Source organism: Cricetulus griseus, chromosome 3 (assembly GCF_003668045.3).
Source record: "Cricetulus griseus strain 17A/GY chromosome 3, alternate assembly CriGri-PICRH-1.0, whole genome shotgun sequence".
In the NCBI taxonomy this organism is placed as follows: domain Eukaryota; kingdom Metazoa; phylum Chordata; class Mammalia; order Rodentia; family Cricetidae; genus Cricetulus; species Cricetulus griseus.
The window spans coordinates 271,533,154-271,557,751 of record NC_048596.1 but is presented as its reverse complement, the minus strand read 5'-3'; the positions used below and the strand labels follow the sequence as shown (position 1 = coordinate 271,557,751).

General features: G+C 48.6%; 1 protein-coding gene across 1 annotated transcript in view; it reads right to left on the bottom strand.

Annotated features, from left to right (window-relative positions):
• The window catches only part of Syk (spleen associated tyrosine kinase), a 45,855-nt gene extending 23,580 nt beyond the window's left edge, over positions 1-22,275 (bottom strand). The window contains exons 1-6 of the mRNA XM_035441541.1: positions 21,862-22,275; positions 20,449-20,609; positions 4,347-4,485; positions 2,671-2,752; positions 2,150-2,181; positions 634-702 (exon numbers count right to left, since the gene is read on the bottom strand). Coding sequence (XP_035297432.1) covers positions 634-702; positions 2,150-2,181; positions 2,671-2,752; positions 4,347-4,485; positions 20,449-20,609; positions 21,862-22,275 — 897 coding nt within the window. The remainder of the gene's footprint in view (positions 1-633; positions 703-2,149; positions 2,182-2,670; positions 2,753-4,346; positions 4,486-20,448; positions 20,610-21,861) is intronic.
• Positions 22,276-24,598: the final 2,323 nt, after the last annotated feature.

The window sequence follows — 24,598 nt, the reverse complement described above, 5'->3', positions numbered from 1 at the left end:
GCGCATGAGTCACAGCGCACACATGGGGTCAGAGGGCCACTTGCTGGAGTCAGTTCTCTCCTTCCACCATGTGGCTCCCAGGAATCAAACTCAGGCTGCCAGGCTTGGTGCCTTTCGCCTCTGAGTCATCTTGCCCTCAAAGTTTTCTTTTTATTGTCCCAAAATTCAGTCATGTAAGAAAATACAAAAATCAACCTGATGTCTCGGGAGGGGGCGGGGGCGGCAGAGCGCCTCCGGAGACCTCAGTTCTCTCCACTGTGAAGAACTTTATGTAGCACAGGCTGTAATGCTACAACTTGTGACTCTGGACAAGGAAGGTGAGCTGTGTGAGTGTCTGATGTGAGAATCGGCAGTAGTTGGTTGTGCTCACTGAAATGACTGAGGCTGTGTGTTGGTAGCAAACAAAGCAACATAGTCTGGCTAGGCAGCGGTAGCACAGGAGAACTTGCATGCCAAGCATGGGATGCACTGGGCAGGGGCTGCTAGGCTCAGCAGGTGCACTCAGAATTGGGCGTGCGGTAGAGACACGGAGGCAGAGCTGTGCTGGTTTCGGGGAAGGGAGCCAAGCATGGTCTGCGTGCAGGTCTATCCTACCACTTAGTCAGGGACAGCAAGTAGGGGATGCTTTAGCACCTTTTTGATGCCAGGCTTTGGGAAGGAGTAGGATTTGATTCTTGAGATTATTCCACCCGGTGACCAAGTCTAGAAACCACAATGGCAGAGAGGAATAGAGTATTTAGTTTCAGGAAACACATGCAAGATATTCTTTGTCATGACAAGCTACCTGGCCTTGCTTCTACGACTGCACTGCCTGCACCCTTCACCGGCCCCAGGGAGATTTTCTGCAAGTCTGGACCATCTGAGATGCTTCCAGAAGCGTCCAACCATCTGGACTGAGATGTCTAGAATATTCAGTAAGTGTTTTCCACTGAAGTCTACAAAGCTAAGACTGAGACAGGAAGCCACCATGTTGTCTGTGGAAATCTTGTGTCTCAGGCTCCACAAGAGATTCTAGTCACTGCCTGCTTCAGTGGCACTGGTTGCAACATGACATTGTCATCTACAAGTCCTGGGACACAGGCAGCCCTCAGGTCACAAGCTGAACATGCCTGAGAGGGACAGCAGCTCTGTCTCAAGGGCACCCAGTGATAAACACCAGGTCCCTGAGAAACATGAGGACCCCATGCCGGTGGGACTATGTTTCAGAGGACCCCCAAGTTTGCTGATATTTTAGCCAATTCAAGGTCTCTCAGTTTGGTAACAGGTGCTGACTGTGGAATCAACAGTGTCAGTACTGAGTGGCCAACTGGAGACAGAACAGGTGTTTGGCTTTTGGTAGACTTTGTGTTTTAGGAGTTAGCAGGGCAAAAGTCAGGAATTATCCCCTGGTGATGCTAACGGGCTGGGATGTCCACAATGAAGTCTCCAAGACATGAGAAAGCCAGCTCCTGCTGAGTAACATCTAAGTACCAACTCTGACATCCTGGATGGAGAAGGAGCTTGAGATTCCCTTCTCTTTCTGGGCATGAAGATGAAAGTGGTAATCCAACACAAGGACATCGAGGGCACAGTCTCATTGAGTGACATGGAGTGGGGTGTGCGCTCTGGCCAAGACTCCCAGACTCTTTCCTTCTCTGGACCTTTCTCTCGAGCTCTTACCAAGCACATCCTCCCTCCCCTAATCATTAGTCAAAATGATTTACCCAGGAGGTCAAGTCCCTCGTAATTCTGTGTCAGTTGGTTTGGCCAAAAGAATTGAGTTGCTAAACTCAAGGAGATACCCATCTGCTGGCCCTGCCCTGCTGCTATGCAGGTCGGCAGGCCTATGGGCAGCACACACGTGTTTGTACAGACTGAACTTGAACAATATGTCTCCTTTTTCTACATGTGACAGGAGGCCTTTCTGATCTAACAGTGGGTTTCTTCCTCATCCTGCATACTTACAGAGCATGAGGAGAAAGTAAGCCAGCCAAGAAGCCATGAAAATAGGCTAGCTTAGCAGTGGCCACAGGCAGGCGCCTTCCCAGACTCGCTGGAGTTCCCAGGTCTTCAGGGCTGTTTTGGAGTTCAGAACCTGTGCTAACTAAAACCCAGTTGTGTACTCAGACACAATTGCTTCCCCAGCAGAGGGACCTATAATAATACTCACCACAGAGTGGGCATTTGAACTTTGTGGGTGACCTGCAAGAAGAGTAAGCCATGGTGACAGTTAGACAATTACAGTGGTGTTCGTGCATACCATCTACTTGTCAGATCAGTCAAGATGACTGGAACATACTGAGGAGAGTGTAAACTTTCTGCATCAATGCTTTTCTCTTTTACTGGGTTTTTTACACCTTCAATTAAATAATATTTTTTTGAGACAGAGTCTCACTATACAGATTAGGCTGGCCTTGAACTCACACAGGTTGCCTGCCTCTGCCTCCTCAATGCTGGGATTAAAGGTGTGTGCCACCATCCCTGGTGGCAATTAAAAATCCACTAGTTTCCTTTAAAAGTTATAGTGATTAGTTATCCTTCAACTAATGATTCTTAGAATTGCAGTGACATTGAGCTTAATCACGTGGTAAAAATCGAAGCCTCATCTGAGTGTGGAAGAGACAAATCCGACACCAGGCTGACAGTGATCAGTTTCCCCCAAAGCAGACCCTCTGTGTCCCAGTCACTCACCCATCTGTGCGCCTATCTTTTGACATGGTACGGTGAGGACTCTTAGCAGTCCATCTGGCTTGTAAGAGTAATGTTCCACCAGCTGCAAGGGAAGCAAGGAAGAAAGTGCTTAGTAGAGGGAGGGAAATGGAGACAGTGACAGAATCATGACTCTCACTGACTTTAAAGCCATTGAAACCCCAGACAGTCTCTTCCACAGGGCACCTGGGAGATGGGCTTCAGATGTCCTTGGGTAGAGCCAACAAATTTTTAGCCTTGAAGCAGTGGGTCATATCCATAATGAAGAATGGAGAGTGAATAGATACATGCTGTTTACTGCTTAGCTAACATTCACCACTCTTCTTTTTTTCTTTTTGGTTTTTCGAGACAGGGTTTCTCTGTGTAGCTTTGGAGCCTATCCTGGCACTTGCTCTGGAGACCGGGCTGGCCTCGAACTCACAGAGATCCGCCTGCCTCTGCCTCCTGAGTGCTGGGATTAAAGGCGTGCGCCACCACTCCAGGCACATCCGCCACTCTTACACAGACCAGGACTCCAACCCAGGGGCCAGTGCCTCCCACCACAGCCTAGGTCTTTCCACATCAATTAATGCGCTCAAAACAGTTCCCACTGACACGCTCATGCTCTAATCTGGTCTATACAATCCTTCATTGAGACTTTCTTCTCGGGTGTTTTAGTGTGTGTCAAATTGACCATTAAAACTAACCATCACACAGACAGATGGCGATATATTAGTGATCTGAAGTCTCCACCCCCATCTTCTAGTCCTTTGTTGGCTTGGTTGTTTGTTTGCTGAGATAGGATTTTGCTAGGTAGCCCAGGCTGGCCTCGAATTTACTATGTACCTGAGGCTGGCCTTCAACTTTTGGTCCATCACAGTAAGTGTAGCTATGATGCCAAATTAAGGAAGCAACATGTGCTTAGTAGTAATTGAGGGGATCTGGGTGAACAACGTTGGGTGCCTCTACACGCTTGAGTTGTCTCTAGGTTTAATGACAGCGAGGTTGAGAATGAACCCTTTGCAGAGCAGGCCTGCAGAGTTCCTAGACAGGCAGCTAGCTGCCTGGAGCCTAGAAAGAGTAGAGATGCTCCCCCCCTCAGTTGCTTTAACTTCCCATGGGGGCTCTGCTATGAGGGTAGTCCCCATATGGCTTATCCACCCTAGTGTCATCCGGGCATCTCACAGTTCCAGGACCAGCTGGGTCACAACCCCTAGGTTCTTTTCTTTGGTCATCTGTGATTATGTGTAATGCTATTCCCTGATGGCAGGACTTTCTGTTAAATTCCAGACACTGCCCTGAAACACATGATCTTGAGGCACCAAGAACTTAATAGCTCTAGATGGAAACTCTGCAGCCTCTCTGACTTGATGTTCTCAAACACGCCATTTAGAAATCAGAGAGTGGATGGGACAGATAGTCTCGTCCCTCCCCTTCTTTCTAAGAGTTTTGGAACTAGCAGCCACATGGGCCTGCATTGTGCCCTTCAGAGGGGAGAGAGAGAGAAAGACAGAGACAGAAAGACATACAGAGAAAGACAGAGAGACAGACAGACAGACAGACAGACAGACAGAGAAAGACAGAGAGACAGACAGACAGACAGACAGACAGACAGACAGACACACACACACACACACACACACACACACACACACACACACACACAGATATATACGCACCTGCCAGAGGGTGTCGAACTTCTTCCCCTCAGGGATGGAAAGCTTCCCTGTCTTGTCCCTGTCAATACGGTAGTGCAACACCTTCCCTTCGTGCAGCAGGCACAGTGCATAAGAGCCATTGTTGTCTCGAGCCCTGATCCTGTAGACAGAAGACACAGGATCACCCCCTACTCTGACCCTCTGGCCCAGGAAACAGTACCCTAGCCACAGTGGATCACAAGTGCTCACCAGAACCAGCAAGTGGGCACATGCTTGGCAGGCAGCACCCAAACCTCGAGGTCCCAGGAAGGCTCAGTACCAGAGCCAGTGAGCCAGCAACAGGCACAGGCTTTGGGTATCTATGAGGCCCCTAGGCTCATCTTCATTTTTGTTTTGTTTTTTGAGACAGGGTTTCTCTGTGTAGCCTTGACTGTTCTGGAACTCACTCTGTACACCAGGCTGGCCTCAAACTCACAGAGCTCCTCCTGCCTCCCGAGTGCTGGGATTAAAGGTATGAGCCAGTCTCACCTCCATTTTTAAACCACGGGTGCAGGTGTGGTTTGGTTGGGGAATTCAGTGGGCATTTTAACAAAACCTTCCAGAGCACACATGAAAGATTAGGAATGCTTCAACTCTCCATGTTCTTCTTCACTTTCTTACCCGTTCCCCAATACCAGGGCCAGGTTTAAAACACTATTTGATATTATCAGGTGGCATTGACATCCCAGGCCTGAGAAGGGAATGGTAGGCAATGGTAGCCGTGTGGGATGAGTCAACACAGACAGCCTGAGGTCCAGCAGGCATCTGCAGATGAACTGAAGACTCCAATTCACTAGGTGACAACACAGAAGCACCCTTGAACAGAGACACTTGAACAGCACAGTCCTCACACTACAGGAGGAAGCAGTGATTCAAAACCTTAGGCCCCAGAGAGGGTGTGTTCCAGGCTGACACAGCACCCGGGGGTGTGACTCTTCCAGTTTAAAGCCTCATTCTCCCCAGCCTTGCCGCCCTCCCCACTTTCAGGCAATTCACACCCCCTGATTATGAGATCTGGGGAAGTGTGAGGCCTCTGCATTTGCTAAATCAAGAAAGATTGAATCTCAGCATTCAGCAAGCAACACCCAAATGCTCTGAGCTTGAGAATAGCTTAGTCAGGCCCCAGCCGCCAGGAGGAGAAGGGTGTCTGCAAACGGGCACCATCTGTACTGCTTTCTCCGGGTACAAGATGTCAAGACCACAGCCACAGTTCAGACTGAACTGGGTCTTGGAACCGGATGTGACCACACTTCCCTTTCTCCTGCCATGTAGCCCACCTCTTGAAAGGGGGGGGGCGAGGGGAGGTTGTAACTTTAAAATGATTTTCTTTTGATATTGTGCTTGGTTGGCACAGTGGCCAGGGTTCCGTCCAAGCCCCTGCTTGAAGCTCAGGGCAGCTGGCAAGATACACAAGATACACCTGGTGGGAGATGCACAGCCAAAGCCTTCTTGGCCTTTGAGGATGGCTATTCTGAAATTTCACCACTATGGAAACAGCCCCTTCGTCCTACAGTGAGTCACCAGCACCCTGAGGTGCCAATTCCTTTCAGATGGTCATGTGGCTGATGAGAGCCTTGTCGGTTACTGGGCAATACCCAAACATGCAATAAAACACCATATATGGACAGAGAGCCCAGTCTGTTCTCTGGTGAAGCCATGCACAATGTGTGCTAGCTCTATTTTGTAGACACCAGCAGCTTGCAGAAAGGGTAATGTGTGTGCAAACATACATGTAAGGGGCTGGTTTATGTGGCTCAGGGGGTTAGAGCACTTGCTGTGAAAGCAAGCCAGACACAGCCATGTGTGTCTACAAGTGTTGGAGGGTAAAGACACGCAGACTTGGGAACTTTTGGGCTTACCAGAGCAGCTGCACAGTGAGCTTCAGGTCCCGTGAGAGAGCCTGTCTCCAAGAAACAAGGCGGAAAGTCTTCCTCTGGCACCCGTGTTCACATACATGGCACGCACATACCCACACGTGAATAGGCATAAGACACAGTGATTGATGGGGAGAGGGGGGAAGAGAGAAAGAGAGAGTGAGAGAGAGACAGAGAGAGGAGAGAGGAGAGAGAGAGACAGAGAGAGAGAGAGAGAGAGAGAGAGAGAGAGAGAGAGAGAGAAGAAAGGACAAAGGAGGAGGGGATCCTACACCTATCATCCCACCAACAGGAAGTAGAGGTGGCAGGGTCAGTAGCTCAAGACCATCTTCCACTATACAGTGAGCCGGAGGCTAGCCTGGGGTACAGGAGACACTATCTCAAGGAAAACAAACCAGAAACAGAGGCATGGAAGCGTCAGCATATGAAGAATTTGTGTATACACTTAGAAAAGTTGTTTAGAGACAAAGGTAACCAGAAGACACATCTCAATGTCAGTCTCCTCACTGAGAGTCCTTCATGCCTGAGATCCCAACGTCATGGAAATAAAAGATGGGGTCTGAATTTCAGTTTGTAGATTCACGCTTGCTAATTAACCCTTGACTCTGGTTGCTTTTCCCTAGCTAAAGCTGACAAGAAAGGTCTGGACTCCATGGTGCTCACCTCTCACATGCTCGAGTAGGAGGGTCCCCGGGGAGACAGGAATTTAGGACTAGCCTGGACAACATAGCAGTGTTTCTCTGTTAAACAAACAAACCCGAGACAGCAGACCACAGGGACCTAGTGAGACAGTGTCCAGAGAGATGCTGCAACTGACCCCATGAGAAATCTGGGGAATCCAAACTAAGCTCACAGCGGAAATGCCGTGACACTGTGGACCCTGGCAGACGGCTAAATGATGAGTCATCCAAGTGTTGCCCTCCTGTGCTGCCAATGGGAGCACACATGTGACCCACCGCTTTGGAAAACCACGGGCTCCTGCCACTATTCATACCACAGGGCCAACAATTCCACCTCCAGGTGTTAGAGATTCGCAGTCAGCAGGGGGAAGTCAACATCAGCAAACCAAGCCCTTCCTGTTCGTTCCCTTCCTTCTTCCCAGGCTGTCTATTTCATCATCCCTCCAAGGAGCCCTTTTAATCTCGAAAAATCTACATCAAATACTCAGTCAAATTTTGTTATCTTTTAAATACTTTTCCACTTCATACTCTCTGCCTTGAACTGGCGATTCTAAATGCCGTGAATCTAATAGTGATAACAACTACTCATTTTTCATGTGCTTCCTCCTTGCTGTGGCTGCTCAGGGTATTTTGCATAATTAGAGTCTTTAATAGGTTCCATAGAGTTTAGGCAAACACTGGCTATGTGTCCTGGGGAAGAGGAAAACTGTTTTAAGGTAGTGGAAAACATCTACAGAGAGTGCACGCTTCCAACCTCCTTTGAGGGGAAAAAAAAAATAAAAACTACATCACGAACCTAAGGGAAGTTATTGCATGCCCCCTGAAGTACCCCCCCTTTTTATTCATTTATTTAATGGACTAAAGAAAGTAAGAAAACAGCATAGTGGATCCATTATAATTTCTAATACCCCCTCCTCTTTATTTTTGTCTGTTGAAATGTGCAGGACACCTGTCCTGTGATGAGAGAGACAGGCAGTGCATGATTTAGACAAAAAAGATTATGGGAAATTATAACGAAAGGGATCTTTGCTCAATTAAACATGTGCACTTGTACCGCAGAAGGTGTGTTGGAAGGACGGACTGGCTCTCTCTGTGTCTCTCAAAAACTGCATACACAATCCCGACATTCACAAGCTACTGAATAAATTGTCACATCCTACCGCAAATCCATTCATACAGGGGAAGGGGCTGGGACAACAAAGTTCGAGAGGGGCTGCCACACTAACAAGTGTCACAAACAGGAAATGCACTGAGGCCAGAACGGCTCCGCTGGCAAAGCATTGGTGCCACACAAGCACAAAGCCCTGAGTTCTGATCCCCAGGACTCACACTTCCGGGTGTGGTGGTGGGTGTCTGTAGGTCTAGTGTTGAGGGGGTGGGGACAGGAGGACCCTGTTTAAATTGCTGAGCTCCAGGTTCAGTGTGGGGCCCTGTCTCCAAAGACTAGAAGGAGAGTGACAGCTGGGAAGACACCCAATGCCAGCTTCTGGCCTCCACAAATGCCCTCACATATGCACATACCACCACCCACCACACACCAGTAAGCATGCTCCTTGTTCCACATACCCAAAGTCCCAGGAGGGCAAACGCAAAAGATTGTGGTTAGAGAAGTACTTCTTGGTGGTAAAACTGAGAGAAAGAAAGGAAGGAAGGAAGGAAGGAAGGAAGGAAGGAAGGAAGAAAGAAAGAAAGAAAGAAAGAAAGAAAGGAAGGAAGGAAGGAAAAGGAAAAGAAAAAGACATAGAAGGTAAACACTTTGTGAACACAGGTCTAGGAGCACATCGCCCTGGGGGGGAGAGGAAGGTTGGGGGAGGGGTTGCATTTCATTTCTTGTCATAGGTAGTGCTTGCCTGATGTTTATTCATTAAACTGTCCCTGCCTAGTTCTGTTGAATTTAGTATTTCACTGTAAAAACAGCATGGCAGATACAAGGAGGAAATGGAGACAGCCTCTTGGTTTTGGACAAGTCTTTCTGCCAAGAACCCTTCTTCTTGGAGGCTATGTACAAGTGACTCTCTGTATTGGAGGCCAAGCCCTCAGACAACAGGTAGCTGACAGCTGTGGTTACTGCCTGGACACATGGCCTGAGCAGTGCCCGTGGTAGCTGGGAGGAAATGAAGGCAGAGACGGGAAACCCACAGGCTCAGCATCTGTTAAGTGACAAGACCATTGGCCTCACCAATGGCCCAGCAACTTGAGGTATCTGCAGGCTGCAGGCAGAGCCTTGCTGGGATTATTTTTAACTCAGAACAGAACTCGTTAGGAATCTGCCACCATTTCCTGTTTCTAAAAACCTGGCAGGTATCATGGGTGACACCCAGGCCAGGGTCTATGGACAGAGCCCCAAGGTTAATCATTGGGATTCTGTTGGGTTCTACTGGCCCTAGACTGTTCGTAGTCTGGCCCTTGACCAATGTTTGACGTGTGTGTGTGTGTGTGTGTGTGTGTGTGTGTGTGTGTGTGTGTGTGTGCGCGCGTGTGTGTATGTGTATGTGTGTTTATGGGTGTGCAAACTGAGGACAGAGTCTGACATTGGGGTCTTCCTTTTGAGCCAGGGCCTCTAACTGAACACAGTCAGCAAGTTCCTGAGAGCCTCCTAACCCTGTCCTCAGTGGTAGGATGACAAGCATGGATGTGGGCTCTGGGGGATTGAACACAGATCCTCAGGCTTGTCAGAAAACCACCTCACTGACTTTGCTACCTCCCCAGCTCAACATCTGACAACCTCCACCCAACGTTTTCCTTGTAGTAAGTATGGAATGCTAGTTTTAAGGTGATGCCCTGAGGATTTTTCTGTCTGGAATGTTGTGCTAACTGGCCTTACAAGAGTCCTTGTTCTTCCTTGGTGTGTTCCTCCAGAAGCTGGGTCTTGATTAAACAGGCAGACCTCGTGTCCCTCACAGAGGTGAGAGAGGAGGGCTTGAGAGAGTGTATGGGTGGCAATGAGGCCAGGCACCGAGCGAGGCCCTGGGAGATGATGAGACCCTGTAGGCTGTCTCCCTATGACTCTAGGGATATGGCCTGCATCTGCTGCCAACAGAACAGAGCAGCAGGTACATTCCAGTCATGGACCATTCAGGCTCTGCTGCTTTTGTCCAGGGCAATCTGTGATGGGGCATCAGAGTCAGAGGGAGGAAGGATGTCTGGATGGGCAGGGGAGAGAGGAGAGGACAGGGGAGGGGAGAGAAGAGGGAGGAGAGAGGTGGAGGGGAGGGAGGAAAGGGGAGGGGAAGGAAGGGGAGGGGGAGGGGAGGGAGGGGAGGGGAGGGGAGGGGTTACTAGATGGGAGGAAATGAACCTTACTCAGAGCTAAGAATGCACAGCGGCTTTTCCAGGAGAGCTAAGGGAAGAGGGAGATGGGGATTCAGGAGTAAGTGATACCAGACAGAAACACTGTATCTGCCAACACCTTGAACTAGCAACACATAGGCACCCTGGGTGTCCTCGGTGCAGACCCTGAAAGCAAGATCAGTTCCTACAGCAAACAGGATCTGGGGCATGCCAAGCTCGTGTTCTCCATAGTGCATCTTTTAAAGCAGTTTTCACAAATGTCTCTCCTTGCATGGTGGAGGTGGTGCACTAGGTAAAGCGCTTGCCTTGATCCATGATGGCCCGAGTTCAAGCCTCAGAATCCCTATTAAAACAAACAACAGCCAAGTGTAGATTTGTGCTTGTAATCCCTGCGCTGGAGAGGCAGAGACAGATCACTGGGGAGGCAAATCTCTGGGACTTGCTGGGTTGCTGGCCCAGTGTCTGAGTGAAAGCTCCTGCCTTAACAGCTAGGTGGACCTCTGGCCTTTACACACACACACACACACACACACACACACACACACACACACACACAAACACACACACACACACCAAATGCTTCTTTCTCGTGGTCTCTCTGCTCCAGTCCCTAAAGGTCCAGTTCTTTTTGTGGCTTCTCTCCCAGTTTCCCAGGGCCTCTGTGCAGCAGCAGTGAACAGATACTAACATCAGTCCAGGGCCATCTTTGAACTTTTCCTTCAGACAGGCTGTGACGCTCCTTTGGATGACCCTACTGGCAAAGCCACACAGATCAAATGAATGACCTGCTTTGATCCAGCATGGCAGTGTGGGAAGACTGACTGAACTCGGCTTTCACTGTGGTACAGGAGGCTTGCAACAGCTACGGCTTCATTCATTAATGAACAAAGAGAGGTGTTTCTTTGATGCCCACAATATAATTTTGTAGTGCATGTAGAGACCACAAAGTGAGCTGAAACTTGAGGAGGCAAAATTGGCAAATAAGAGCAAAAGCATGGGCTCGGGGCTGGGGAAGACTGTTCAGGCAGTAAGATCCTTGCTGAGCAAGCATGAAGACCTGAGTTCAATTCCCAGAACTCACAAACAAAGCTGACGGGGTGGGGCGTGGGGCACGACATCTTTTTAATCCCAGCACTGGGGAGGTGGAGAGAGGCAGATCCTGAGACTGTCTGGCCAGACAACCTAGTCTAATTGATGAACTCCCGGTCCTAGTGGTTGGATCCTGAGAAATGACATTTAAGGTTGACCTCTGACCTCTGTATGCATGCACTCATATGTGTACCTGTGTGCGCACGTACACACACACACACACACACACACACACACACACACACACACACACGAGCGAGGTTAAGACAAACACCTCTACCAGCGCAGCACTGCAGTGGGCAGGGGTTGAGGTTCAGGCCAGGGCGGGGCCCCTCCCCACGGATGACTATCCACCAATCATGAGCTCAAAAGCATCACTCCAAATGTAAGTGAGCATGAGTTATGAGAGAGGAGGCATCAAGGAAGAGAGACAGGAGGGAAAACGGGGGCATTATACACCCAGACACGCTCAGTATCAAAACCACAAAGTATGGAACACAAGCTAGCTCTGCAAGGACCCATGTGGCAGAGAAAGAGGCAGTGGGCAGAGCACGGGAGAGGACACCATAAGGCGGCCCCATGGCCTTCCTCTGAAGGAAGAACTGGTCTGTGAACGGAGAGGAGCAGCATGCGGGCGAGGGGATACACCACAACCACAACTTGTTCTCAAGTCCCCCTTGCTCAGAACAGATGGGAAGTTATCACTTTTCGTTTTTCTCCAACTTACTAATCTTTTCTTCAAAGAGATTTATTTTTTGTTCTTGTCACTTATGTGTCTGTGTGTCTGGGTGAATGCCACATGTGTAAAAGTGGCCTCAGAAGACAGAAGAGGGCACCAGACCCCGCAGAGCTGAAGTTACAGGAGGTTGTGAGCTGCCTGCCGTGGGTACTAAGAACCAAACCCCAGTCCCCGGAAGAGCAGCAAGAGCCCATCTTTCCAACACCTACTTCCCTTTTTTTTTTTTTTTTTTGGTTTTTCAAGACAGGGTTTCTCTGTGTCGCTTTGGAGCCTGTCCTGGAACTCGCTCTGGAGACCAGGCTGGCCTCGAACTCACAGATATTTGCCTGCCTCTGCCTCCTGAGTGCTGGGATTAAAGGCGTGCACCACCAACGCCGGCCTCCTACTTCCCTTTTAATACATAAAGTTTTGCCTCACAAGCTTGGTAGTTCGCCACTCTTTCTACTACCTGGTCAGCTGGGGTGGGCAATGGTCTCTGTACACACTGGGCAAATGCTCAATCACTGGTCCTTAGCCCCTCTAGCAGGTGTTTTTGAAAGTCTCTCAGACATTCTTACACAGAAGTATCATCTAGTCTGAAGGTTGTCTCTCTCTCCCCAGTCAAATACTACAGCACTTGGGTGTGCGGTAGGACTGTTTGCCCACCTATGGTAACAGACCTTCAGAAGTCTCAAATGACCACTGTTCTTCATGTAGCCTACCTAGGTGTCAGGCATCTCCACAGAGCCACCACAACCGCAGCCATCAGCAGTGCATTTGAGAACTTAGAAATTCGAACCACTAAACCGTAAACCACACCCAGGGAATTAACAGCTCAGGGGTTGGGGACCCTCCATGCACACCTGCCATGCACACATACCTATGCACACATATATGCACACACACATTCACACACAGAGAGACATACTTGGACACTCACATGTCTAAGAGATACTTCTGGGCTTCACCCGCTTTGGACTGTATACACACTCTACTCTGAATATAGGAAACAAGGGCTTCTTAGAGCTTAGTTTAGCTGAGTTACTAAAGAGCTATTACGGAAAAGGAACACATGGGAGTCCCTTCCTGTAGTGAGATATCCACCCCCACCCCCACCCCTGTACCTGTAGTGCTGACCACACCCGTTTGGGCGTGGTCACAGGTATGGACCTGATGCAGAGTGAGTTTTAGCTCTGGGGTCTGGGCAGGTGGCTCTTTCTTGTGTCCAGTCAGGTCACAGGGAGCAGCCTGTGCGGATCCTTAGAGTGGGAACCTGAGATGGCCATCTGCTTCTTGTATAAGTGACTTCTTCCCGAACTAAATTATATTTAACCTATGTTTGAACCTAGTCCCGTGAATCACTATCTGTGCCTCCGAACCTTCCGATCATGCACGATGAAAAAGACCAAAACAAAGTGCCAAGAGCCATCTCAACTGCAAGTGACAGGGATGATATTGAGCTCCCGGGCCACAAGACATAACTCCCATCTTCCTTACCCAGTGTCCACATGGGCGTCTCAAAATCCCCTGGATTTCCTTTCTCTAATGAAGTTTCTCAAACTCCCCTTCTCATTCCCACTGCCATCACTCAGCTAAACCACTGACAGCATTATTCTCACCCCCTGAAGACATCTGTGATGGGTCCAGCTCAGACCTGGTCTCCAGTTCCCCTTTCCCAGGGGTCTCTAAGAATGTCCCCTTCCAGCAAGAGATCATAAGACAATGGAGGGACCACGTGTTCTTCCACCCAGCCAATCTGCCATCACCTGGGGGCACTCTTCTGTGCATGGTGTTCTGCCCTCCTGGGATCTCCCTCGGGCTTCTTCAAGTCCTCTCCCACAATGATGGAAGCCTGGGAGTCACCAGAACACTCTATTCACCTATTTGCCTTCACTGTAACTGCCTGTCCTTGGAGGACACACTCACTGGCACTTTCCCTGCTGAGCTTCCCAGCTCTCCTGCGTGAGTCCAGCCCTTCCCAGTTCACCCCACTCCTGCCACCTTCTTGGGCTCCTAATTCCATTATTCTACTGTCCGCTCTACTCAGCAGGACCTCAACCCCAGATGCTGACAAGGGTGGCTGCTAAGTTCTACCATTGCCTTACAGGATGACCAGCCAGGCTGTGTAACTTCCTTCCTCCCTACTCCCCAGCCTCCCTGCCCTCCCCTGCCCCCAGGTCTCCTCTCCCTGCCTCTCTTCCCACTCTGTCTCCTCCCCTCCAGGTAGTAGTCCTTTTGCAGTCTCAAAATGTCACATGGTTAGCTACTCAGCTACTCAGCTTTTTCTCTGGTCTGGCCATCTCCCTTCCCATGGCTGGTTACAGCAACATGTAGGTTCCCAGGGCTCTGTACAGACACTCCTTCTGCTGTACTACTCCCCTCCTCAGCTAACCACCTTCTTCCTTTGGAAGTCCCTTTCCTCAGAGTTCCTCCCACCCAGTCATTGCTGTAAAAGCGAAGATTGCAGCTGTTGAAGACAAGAGCCAGGTCCTTGCTCCCAAGGTACCCAGAGTGAGCAGGAATGAAGAGGAGTAAATGTGCAGACAGACACAGCAGCCCTAACTCTTGCAGAACTTACTTCTGCAGTCCAGTGGCCATGACAGTGCCAGGAGCTCTGTTCCTTGGGTCTGAAGAGTCTACCTATGTTCATCCAGGAGGGATGGGCTCACAGAGTGATTAGCAAGTGACAGGAGACATATCCTTTAGGAAAATATAAACAAAAAGAAAACTCCGCCTGAAAGAAAGGGGAGAAGGAGGAAGCCAACAGCTGCCTTAGACCGTTGCCTGTGCCCGAAGGGTGACATGTCCCTTCTGAGGACAGTCAACTGTAATTATAATCCAGTTTTGACTTTAAAAACTCTATGCCCTGAACGCTCATTGGAAGTAAGGGACATTTTACGAAATGAACTGTAAGTGGGTTAGTTCTGGGTTATTCAGTCAAGTTCAAGATCTCCTTAAACTGTGGTTCACTGCCACTGGGGAAACAGGACAGAAGCCTGTGATGGATCAGGTCGGGGCTGGTTTACAAGACTTCTCAGGAGCCTGTGACTCTATTTCCCATAACATGTGAGTACTTGTGTGGAAGAAGGAAGATGGAGCAGGCTTGGGGCCACCTGGGCTCACTGGGGCACAGGAGGCCTAGTGGCCAACTTCCCACAGGCTACATGCCCCGTTCACACACCCAAACTAAAGAAGGGAGTGGAAGACACATGCCAGACACAGCTGAGATCATCAGGTTCTGTAGGGAGCCAGGAAGCCACAAGACAGTCACCAAGTCGTATGAATGCTGCCTCCTATTTCCTCTGTTTGAAGATCCACTAAATTCCCTCATCAGGAGAATGGCCTGATGCTAATGATGGAGAAACCACACAGAAGCCACAGAGGGGAAACTCTGTGTGTGTCCCATGCTGACCACACACACTGGGTTGTGAGCTCACATGCATCTTTATTTATTCCTCAAGGCGGTGGTGCAGAGCTAGGGATGTAGAGGAGTGGGTAGGGCATCCGCCTGGCATGCATGAAGCCTGGGTTCAGGAAGGAGGTAAGGAGAGGGAGAGAGAGAGAGAGATTCAATCATGAAGCTCAGACCTAGAGGATTCAGCCTGACCCTATGGAGATCTGAAGGTAGGGTCTGAAGACAGGTCACACCTTCTCCAAGCTTTGGACTCTCACCCTGCCTGAGGTGAGGCCTTAGCTGAAGATCCATACATCCATCCATGGGCAAGCCCTGCAGGTGTGGGGTCTGGGAAGGAGTGGGGCTGGCTCTTTGGCAACACAGAGGTAGGGAGGGCAGTGTGTGAGAAGTTCGGGTCTACAGTGGACATTTAGGTGATTGCAATCTAAAGCAGGACCCACCCCCAATGGGACTGTGAGCACGCTGTGGAAACACAGATATCCACGCAGGTCCCTGGTCCATGAGGATTTGCATCTTTTGAGCTCTGTTACTAGTTGATACGGACACACACAAGCTTTGAAAATCCTGCATAAACTACAAGGCCCAGTGTTAGGGTGGAATGTGGCAGGATGAGGCGTGGGATGTCTGTGTAACTGACTGACAGACTGCTGGAAGACTTCCTGCCTTCTGCTCGGGGTTATACGTGTCCCTGGGAAAAAAGTAGGAGTGCAGAACTTGGGGGAAATCTGTGGCCACAGTTCTTCCCCAAAGAGCTTGAGACCAAAAGCTCTAGGCAGCAGCCTTCCGGGAGTCAGCGTGTCTTCTGAGTGCGCTGAGTGTCACAATGCTGCCTGCTACCCTAGGGTATTTGTGCCAGAAACTATTGCTCAAAGAGGAAATGCAGTAGCTCTCAGGAAAATGTTTTGCTATGCGTCTACATGAGGGGAAATTGCCTTCCTTCTGCTACAGTCTCTCTGGGATGTCCTGTCCCACAGAACATCTCATTCCAGTCACCAGGGTCTAGTTACCTTGCCTACTCTTTTCTTTTTTTAAGAAATATTTAAGACTCTTGGGCACATACCCAAAGGATGCTCAATCAGACCACAGGGACACTTGTTCATTATTCGTAATAGCCAGAACCTGGAAGCAAGCCCCTCAACTGAAGAATGGATAAAGAAAATGTGGTACATTTACACAATGGAGTATTACTCAGTGGGGGGGGGGATGACATCATGAAATTTGCAGACAAATGGATAGAACTAGAAAAAAAAAATCATCCTGAGTGAGATAACCCAGACCAGAAAGACAAACGCAGTATGTACTCACTCATAAGTGGATAAGTGGATATTAGATGTAAAGCAAAGGACAACCAGACTACGACCCACATCCCCGGAGAAGCCAGGAAACAAGGAGGTCCTAAGAGGGACACAGGGATCTCCCTGGGAAGAGGAAGTAGATGAGATGTGTTGGGTAAACTGAGGCAGTGGTGGGGGGAGAGGGAGGGTGGGGGAAGGGAACATGAGGAATCAGGATGGTTGAGTAGTGGGCGGGACAGCAGGAGATATCTTGATAGAGGGGGTCATTGCAGGGGGGTGGGTTAGGGAGAAACCTGATGCCAGGGAGGCTCCTGGGGAACCCACAAGGATGACTCCAGCTAAGACTCCTACAAGACTGGAGAGGGTCCCTGAACTGACCTTTCCCTGCAATCAGATTGGTGACTACCCTAGTTGTCGTCATAGAGCCTTCATCCAGTACCCGATGGAAGCAGAGGCAGAGATCCACAGCCAAGCACTGGGCCAAGCTCCAGGAGTCCATTTGAAGAGAGGGTGGAGGGATTGTATGAGCAAGGGGGGGTGGGGTCAACCTCATGACGGGAAACTCACAGAGACAGCTGACCTAAGCCCGTGGGAGCTCACAGACTGAACAAACAGCTAGGGAGCTGTGGCCTAGGCCCTCTGTGTCTGGGTGACAACTGTGTGGTCTTCTGGGGGCCCCTAGCAGTGGGGCCAGGTCCTGTTCCTGATGCATGAGCTGGCTCTTTGGAACCTAATCCCGATGGTGGGATGCCTTGCTCAGCCTTGATGTGTGGTGGCGGGGGGGGGGGGGGGGGGGGTTGGCTTGGTCCTGCCTCAGTTTGATGTGCCATGCTTTGCTGACTCCTATGGGAAGCCTTAACACATCTAAGCCAAGAAGAGGGTGTGTAGCAGGGAGGTGAGAGAAGGGAGGGGAAACTATAGTTGGTATGTAAAATAAAAAATTGAAAAAAAAAGAAATTGTTAAGATAATGTAAAAATAATATTCCTGTTAGTATTATTTTTAATCTATGGTTGGTTAAGATAATATAAGAATAATATTTCTGTTAGTATTATTTTTAATCTACAGATAGTTAAGATAATATAAAAATAGTATTTCTGTTAGTATTATTTTTAATCTATGGATGTTTTGCCAGCATGTACGCCTATGCACCACATGCATGCCTAGCTCAAACAGAGGCCAGAAGAGGGTGGTGGATCCCCTGGGACTGGAGTTACAGACACTTGGGAGCCACCACTGGGGAGTTGGGAATTGAACCCCAGTGTTTTGGAAGAGTGAGCCCATATCATTTATTACAGAAGTAGCAATTAAAATTCTAGGTACCGACTCCAGAATATTTGTTACTATGAATTTCACTGTATATAGGATATATATATATATATATATATATTGGGTGCTTTGTATTTTCAAATAGGCCCCAGAGAAAGGAAATCCTTCTTACCTGGCATCAGCAGTAAAAGATGCAGCCTCCAGATCTTACACTGCACAGCCTTAGTTTTTCCCTCTGATATAGCACTGAGAAGCCCCTCTTAATCAGTTAACAGCACAAGTTGCAAGTCACCCCTGAGACATAAGTCTGCCAGGATGTTTTGCAAGTCACGTCCAGGGGATTGACTTGTGGCACCTGCTTTGCTCAAGATCCTAGCGTACTTCCTGGCTCTGAGAGATAGCATGCCCTATTGTCAGAGAGTGGTTAAATGTGCCTGTAGGTGTAAAACCTAGAAGCCTGTGGGATAGGGAGACCTCAGAAGAACTTTTAGAAAAAGGGACTTTTAGATCTTAAGATAACTTTTAGAGAGAGAACTTCTGAGGAGAGAGCTTTTAGAGAAAGAACTTTTGAGGAGAAAACTTTCATAGAAGAGAAATCTTAAAGAGAGCTTTTGAGAGAGAACTTTTTGGGAAGAACGTTTTCTTGAAGAATAAAGAGTCATGAGAGGAATACGTGTGTGACAGCCATTTATTTCCCTCTCACTCTCAGACTCCTTTGAGGGAAACCCTCACTGCCTGCTGTGTAGCCCTGCTGTCTCAGTCTGGACCCTGAGAGAGCATCGAGGCTGGAACTTGAATGCTCTCCTTTTAAGAGTAGCCAATGATCTTAGCCATTGAATCATCTCTTCAGCTCCTAAGATAATTCTTTAATATCAGAAGTAAGAGGACAATTCTTGAGCGAGATACAAATGCAGAGAAAAAAACCTGAACTTCTAGGAAGATTAGCCTGGTGCTGATCAATGTGCCTGACCATGAAGAAACCTCATTGATTCTGGGAAAGTTTTACTGGATAGAATGTGGGTGGCTCTTCAAAACCCTGAAGGCCTCTGTGTAGGGACACTGAGTGACCACAAATGCAGGCATTCTCCCAGCACAACCTTGGCAGGCACATCTTTAGAAGAGGCTTACACTCACCAGGATACCCCTTGCTTCTGTGGACTACAGACCCTGCCTAGCTGTACCACTGCCCTGGGACCTTCTGAATTTTGGCTCACACAGGGCCACTGCAGATGCCCAGGCCAGGAACCCAGGATCCTAGCCTTCATGAGCTGAGCTGTACAGGCTGAAGCCCACAGACCCATTTCTGCTCAGATATCTATGCCCAGGTTTGGTGTAAGCAGCTCCCAGGACTTTGCTCCTGAATGTCTGCGTTAGCACACAGTTCCAAGCACAAACAGAAGTCCAAAATCTGGGGGCAGATCGAAGCGAACAAACTGTGCTGTCTTACATTTGTTCCGTGACCACATTGTACACCATGTCTGCCATGTGAAGCAGAATTCAGGCTGAGCAACCCTACTCCAGAAACACTAAAATACTGTGGGAAAAATTACCTTGACGCTAGCTAGGGGCCTGGGACGATGGTCAGTTGGTGAAGTGTTTATAACACACGATGTCCCAAACTGATCCCAAGAACCCATGTAAAAATCTGGGTGTTGCAGTGAGTGCCTGTAATCTCGGCACAGACCAGAGGAACCCTGGGGGCTGCAGGCAAGTCACTATAGACAAAGCAGCAGGCTCCAGGTTCAGGGAGAGACTGTTTCTCAAAACTGGGAAGGAAGAGCCAGCAAGCTAACTCATTGGGTAAAGATGGCTGCGCCCAAGCCCGATGACCTGGGTTTAATGCTTAGAACCATGTAAAGGTGAAAGAAAGAACTGCCCTCCATGGAGGTTGCACTTCGGCATCTATGCACTCCCCCACCAACATGAACAGACATGATAATAAATGAGAACGAGATACTCGGATGAATAAGGTGGAAAGCAACTGATAAGGCACCAGTGTCCACCTCTGACCTCCACACGCATGTGTATACACTTCACACACTTTTACATATGTGAGCATGCTATCCTACACACACAAGAAATTGCCTAGATATCATAAGCATAAAGTGTTTCTAAAAGGTCAAGGAATTTCTAGTGCAGGCTTGGGCAAGAGCTCGTGACATATCTTTACATATGTGCAAATATTCCTGTATCTGAAAATATCCCCAACCCAAAGCACTTCTGGGCCCACCACGTTGGATAACAAACTCAACCCTCATGTGGCTGAACACATCATCACACTTTATGCTCAGACTAGATAAAACACATGCTGGGTCACAAGTGACACCAACTCTCATTGGCAAATGGGGATGTGTGACACCTTCCTGGGGCCACCTGGGTTCTATTCTTGGGGAAGCTGCTACCCCTAGGTGAGCAGCCCTGAAGTTAGGAAGTAGGGGGAAGACACGATACTCACAGGAATTTCCCATTGGTCTTTGATCCTATGAGGACTGTCTGCTCTGATTCGTCTCTGGAGATGTTGCCATGGAACCAGGGCATCTTCTCGTGGGCAGTGGTGGCAATCAGCTTCTCCAGTTGGGGCTTCTGGCTGATGATGGCTTGTTCCAGAGCTTGGCCCTGCAGAGGATGGAGAGAGAGTGAGCTGGCCAGGTACAGAGAAGTTAGATCTGTGTCCCAAGTTCTATGCAGCAAAACAGGACCAAACTCTACTCTTCCCATCACACTCTTCCCATCACTCATCCTTCTTTTATTCATTCCCTAAAATAAGGGAACCAATAAGATCTTTGTATATTACTTGCATGTCTTCACGTGTATCAATAAATGAATGCATTTTGTAATGAAGGGAAGATTCCTTGAAAAGCCAGACAAGAATTTGCATATGTAGGTCATATACACCTGGAGTCAGAGCATGGATCTGACAAAGACAGCTATATACGAAAGCTAGGTTCTGTGGGAAAACCTAGAGTCATTTCATAATGGGCAAGAAGGCTTGAGATGTGTTTGAGTTCGAGGAAGAGAGGTAGCTCAGCAGGCTAAGTGCTCGCTGCCCATTTCAGCCTCATTCCTGGGACTCACATGGTGGAAGAGAGACTGACTCTAACCAAAGAAAACTTTTCAAAGAAATTGTGGCTGTCATTGGTGGCACACGCCTTTAATCCCAGCACTCGGGAGGCAGAGGCAGGCGGATCTCTGTGAGTTCGAGGCCAGCCTGGTCTCCAGAGTGAGTGCCAAGATAGGCTCCAAAGCTACACAGAGAAACCCTGTCCCAAAAAAACAAAAACAAAAACAAAAAAAAAAAAGTTGTGTTAGAGGCAGGCATCTGTGGCTTTCTGTCTGTCAGGATTCAGCTGTGTCCTCACTCCCATCTTCCCCCCCGCCCCAAACACACACACCTACAGGAAATGCCATCAGAGGAGTCACAGGTGAGCAGCCTGGACCACCTGGAGAAAAGGTGGAAATAAAAACAGTACCATTAATAGTAGAGAGGACTGATTTCCCTATCTTTCTCAGAGAGACTGAAAAAGATCTTCTTGGTAATGAATAGCCAGAGTTTGATTACTGACTACACACACACACACACACACACACACACACACACACACACACACATATATATATATTTGAAAACACAGCCTTCTCACAGAAGGAAAATGGACTGCTGAGGGGAATGTGAAGACTGGGCTCTGACTACATGCTCAGATGGAGTGGGAAACAAAGGCAGTGAGGGGCGTGGCCACACAGGGATCTGGAACATACCAGAAACTCAACCACCATGCTGTCTCAGTCTTCCTGTAAAGGATGCAAAGGATTCTGGGTGATGCTAGGACAGGGCTCCATGGTCTCAGGGAGCAGTGCCCACCAGACTCACCTGAAGGTTCCAGGTCTGTTTCACGTATTCCCTGATGAGGTTCTCCTTCAGGTCTTCAAAGGGTCCAGTCTTGGGTTGTACCCCCGGAGGCCGGTTGAAGGGCTTCTTGAGGAGGCAGATGAGGCCATCAGATTCCTGGGAGTGGTACTGGCAGAGGTCTGCCGGGCTGGCATGGGTCCTGCCACCGGAGATGGCATAGGTACCATTAAGTTCCCTCTCAATGGTGTAGTGGTGCGCCTTCCTGTTGTATGCCACTGACAAAGCGAAACCACCCAGATAATTGCGACTCTGGCGCAGCAGGTAGAGCCCATCTGTCATGCCTCCCTGGACCAGGTAGTCTTCAGCCTCTTCCCTAGTGATGTTGCCAAAAAAGTAGGGCAGGTGGTTGGCGCTGTCTGCCGCATTGCCTGCCATGTCTGCCCCTCTTCAGAATTCCAGCAGGTATGTGGGAAAGCACCTGGGGACAACAAAGATGAGTGAGCCCCAGTGAGGAATCCAACTAGCAAGGGGCACTGACTAAGCCCACCAGGGCCTATTCCACAGGGACATAAGCCTTTCTAGTTTAGAATGGACACACCACCCTATTTCGTGCATGGTCCTGACATCTAATTTCCAGTTTCCCAGAACATCCTGTGGTTAGTTAACCAACTCCATGGCCTTTGACAAAGGTGACCCAACTCACTATTATTTTTTCTAGTGAAAAAAAAAAAGAGTTCTAAGAAGAAACACAGTGTGGTGGTTTGAAAGAAAATGGTCCCCAAAGGGAGTGGCACTATTAGGAGGTTTGCCCTTATTGGAGTGGGTGTGGTTTTGTTGGAGGAAGGGTGTAACTGTGGGGGCAGACTTTGAGATCTCTTTTCTCAAGCTTCCCTCAGTGTGACAGTCAGTTGACTTCCTGTTGCCTGCAAGATGTACACTCTCAGCTCCAGCACCATGTCTGCCTGTACACCGCCATGCTCCCCACCATTGATGATAATGGACCAAAAAACCAAAACCAAAACCAAAACAAAAACAAGCAAACAAACAAACTAAAAAACTAAGACACCTAGAAAAAGAGAAGTGCACAGTAGTCTTTTGACACAGTGCTCAGGGCACACCCTGAATGTGAACAGTGGTCCATGGGACAGAACCAGCAAGGACTCAAAGCCCTCGATGGCCTCAGGAGGCACAGATCACACTAAAAATAAAGACAGATGATATTGATCTATCTACCTACCTACCTATCTAGCTCTTGGTTCTTATATTGCCTTTGCTGACCTTGAACTCATTAGGCAGCTAAGGATAACCTTCAACTTCTGATCCTCCTGCCTCTACTTCCCCAGTGTGAGATCAGAGGCATGAAAACCACACCTAGTTTATGTTAGGCTGGGGTGTAACCAAGGGCTTCATACATGCTGGGAAATACTCTACAACTGAGCCACACCCCAAGCCCATACAGCCAAACAGGAGAATCACACCTCAGAGCACAGGCTTTTGCAGTCAGACGTTTCTATTGGCTGAACATTTATAAGTAATTAAGCCTCCAGGTCAATTATTTGGGAATCGAACACTGGGTATTTGCAAACAGGCAGGCAGGAGAAAAATGTCCATTTACATATGGTGGACAAATGTTTGGCACAAAGTTGCACATAAAACTCAAGAAAGCTTTAAAAAAAAAGGATTCTAAACACACGAAAGAACAGTCAAGCAGGGCTTCTTGGTAGCAGCATTTTCTTAGGTGGGCTCTGTTTGCTGGTGGGAGTAGAGGTGCGGCTCCTTTAAGAGACAGCTTCCTGACTCAGTGTTAGTGGCAAAAACGATGTGGCTCTTTGCAGAGGTCCTGCTACCACTCAGTGGCTGCACGGACCCAGACACTTGCCAGAGTTGGCGTGATAAATGTGGCTCCTGCCAGTACCATCACCAGGAAAACCAAGAGAGAGTTGGTTTTATTTATTGTGTTGTCTTTAGATTTTTTTTTTTTTAACAAAACAGGGTTTCTTTGTGTAGCTTTGGAGCCTGTCCTGAAACTCGCTCTGTATAACAGGCTGAACTCCAACTCACAGAGATCCACCTGCTTCTGCCTCCTGAGTGTTGGGATTAAAGGTGTGCACAACCACCGTGCAGCTTGTCTTTAGATTTTTTGAAAGTTAGTGAGCAAATACTAACACTACTGAGAGACATTTGATTACGAAAGCTGCTAGATTAAACCAACCTATTTTTAAAATATCTTGGCTTCAAGATATAAGTCAAAAGATTTGTATCAACCACAGCATGAGCACATAACACACCACAGCATGCACACATACACACACCACAACACACACACATACACACACCACAACACACACACACATACACACACCACAACACACACACACATACACACACAACACACACACATACACACACCACAGCACACACACACACACACACACACCACAGCACACACACACACACACTCACACACACCACACCACACCCACATACACACACAACACACACATACACACACCACAGCACACACACACACACACACACACACACACACCACAGCACACACACATACACACACTACAGCACACATACATACACACACCACAGCATGAGCACATAGAGACACACCAGAATCACACCACATAGAGTTACACCAAAGAGCCTCTCTGCACAGCTTACCCTCTGTGTGGCTTCTGAGTCATATTCTGTGGCTTCACAAGCCAAAGATGCCATGTTGGCACAGGTGACAGGATGTCCTGAAACT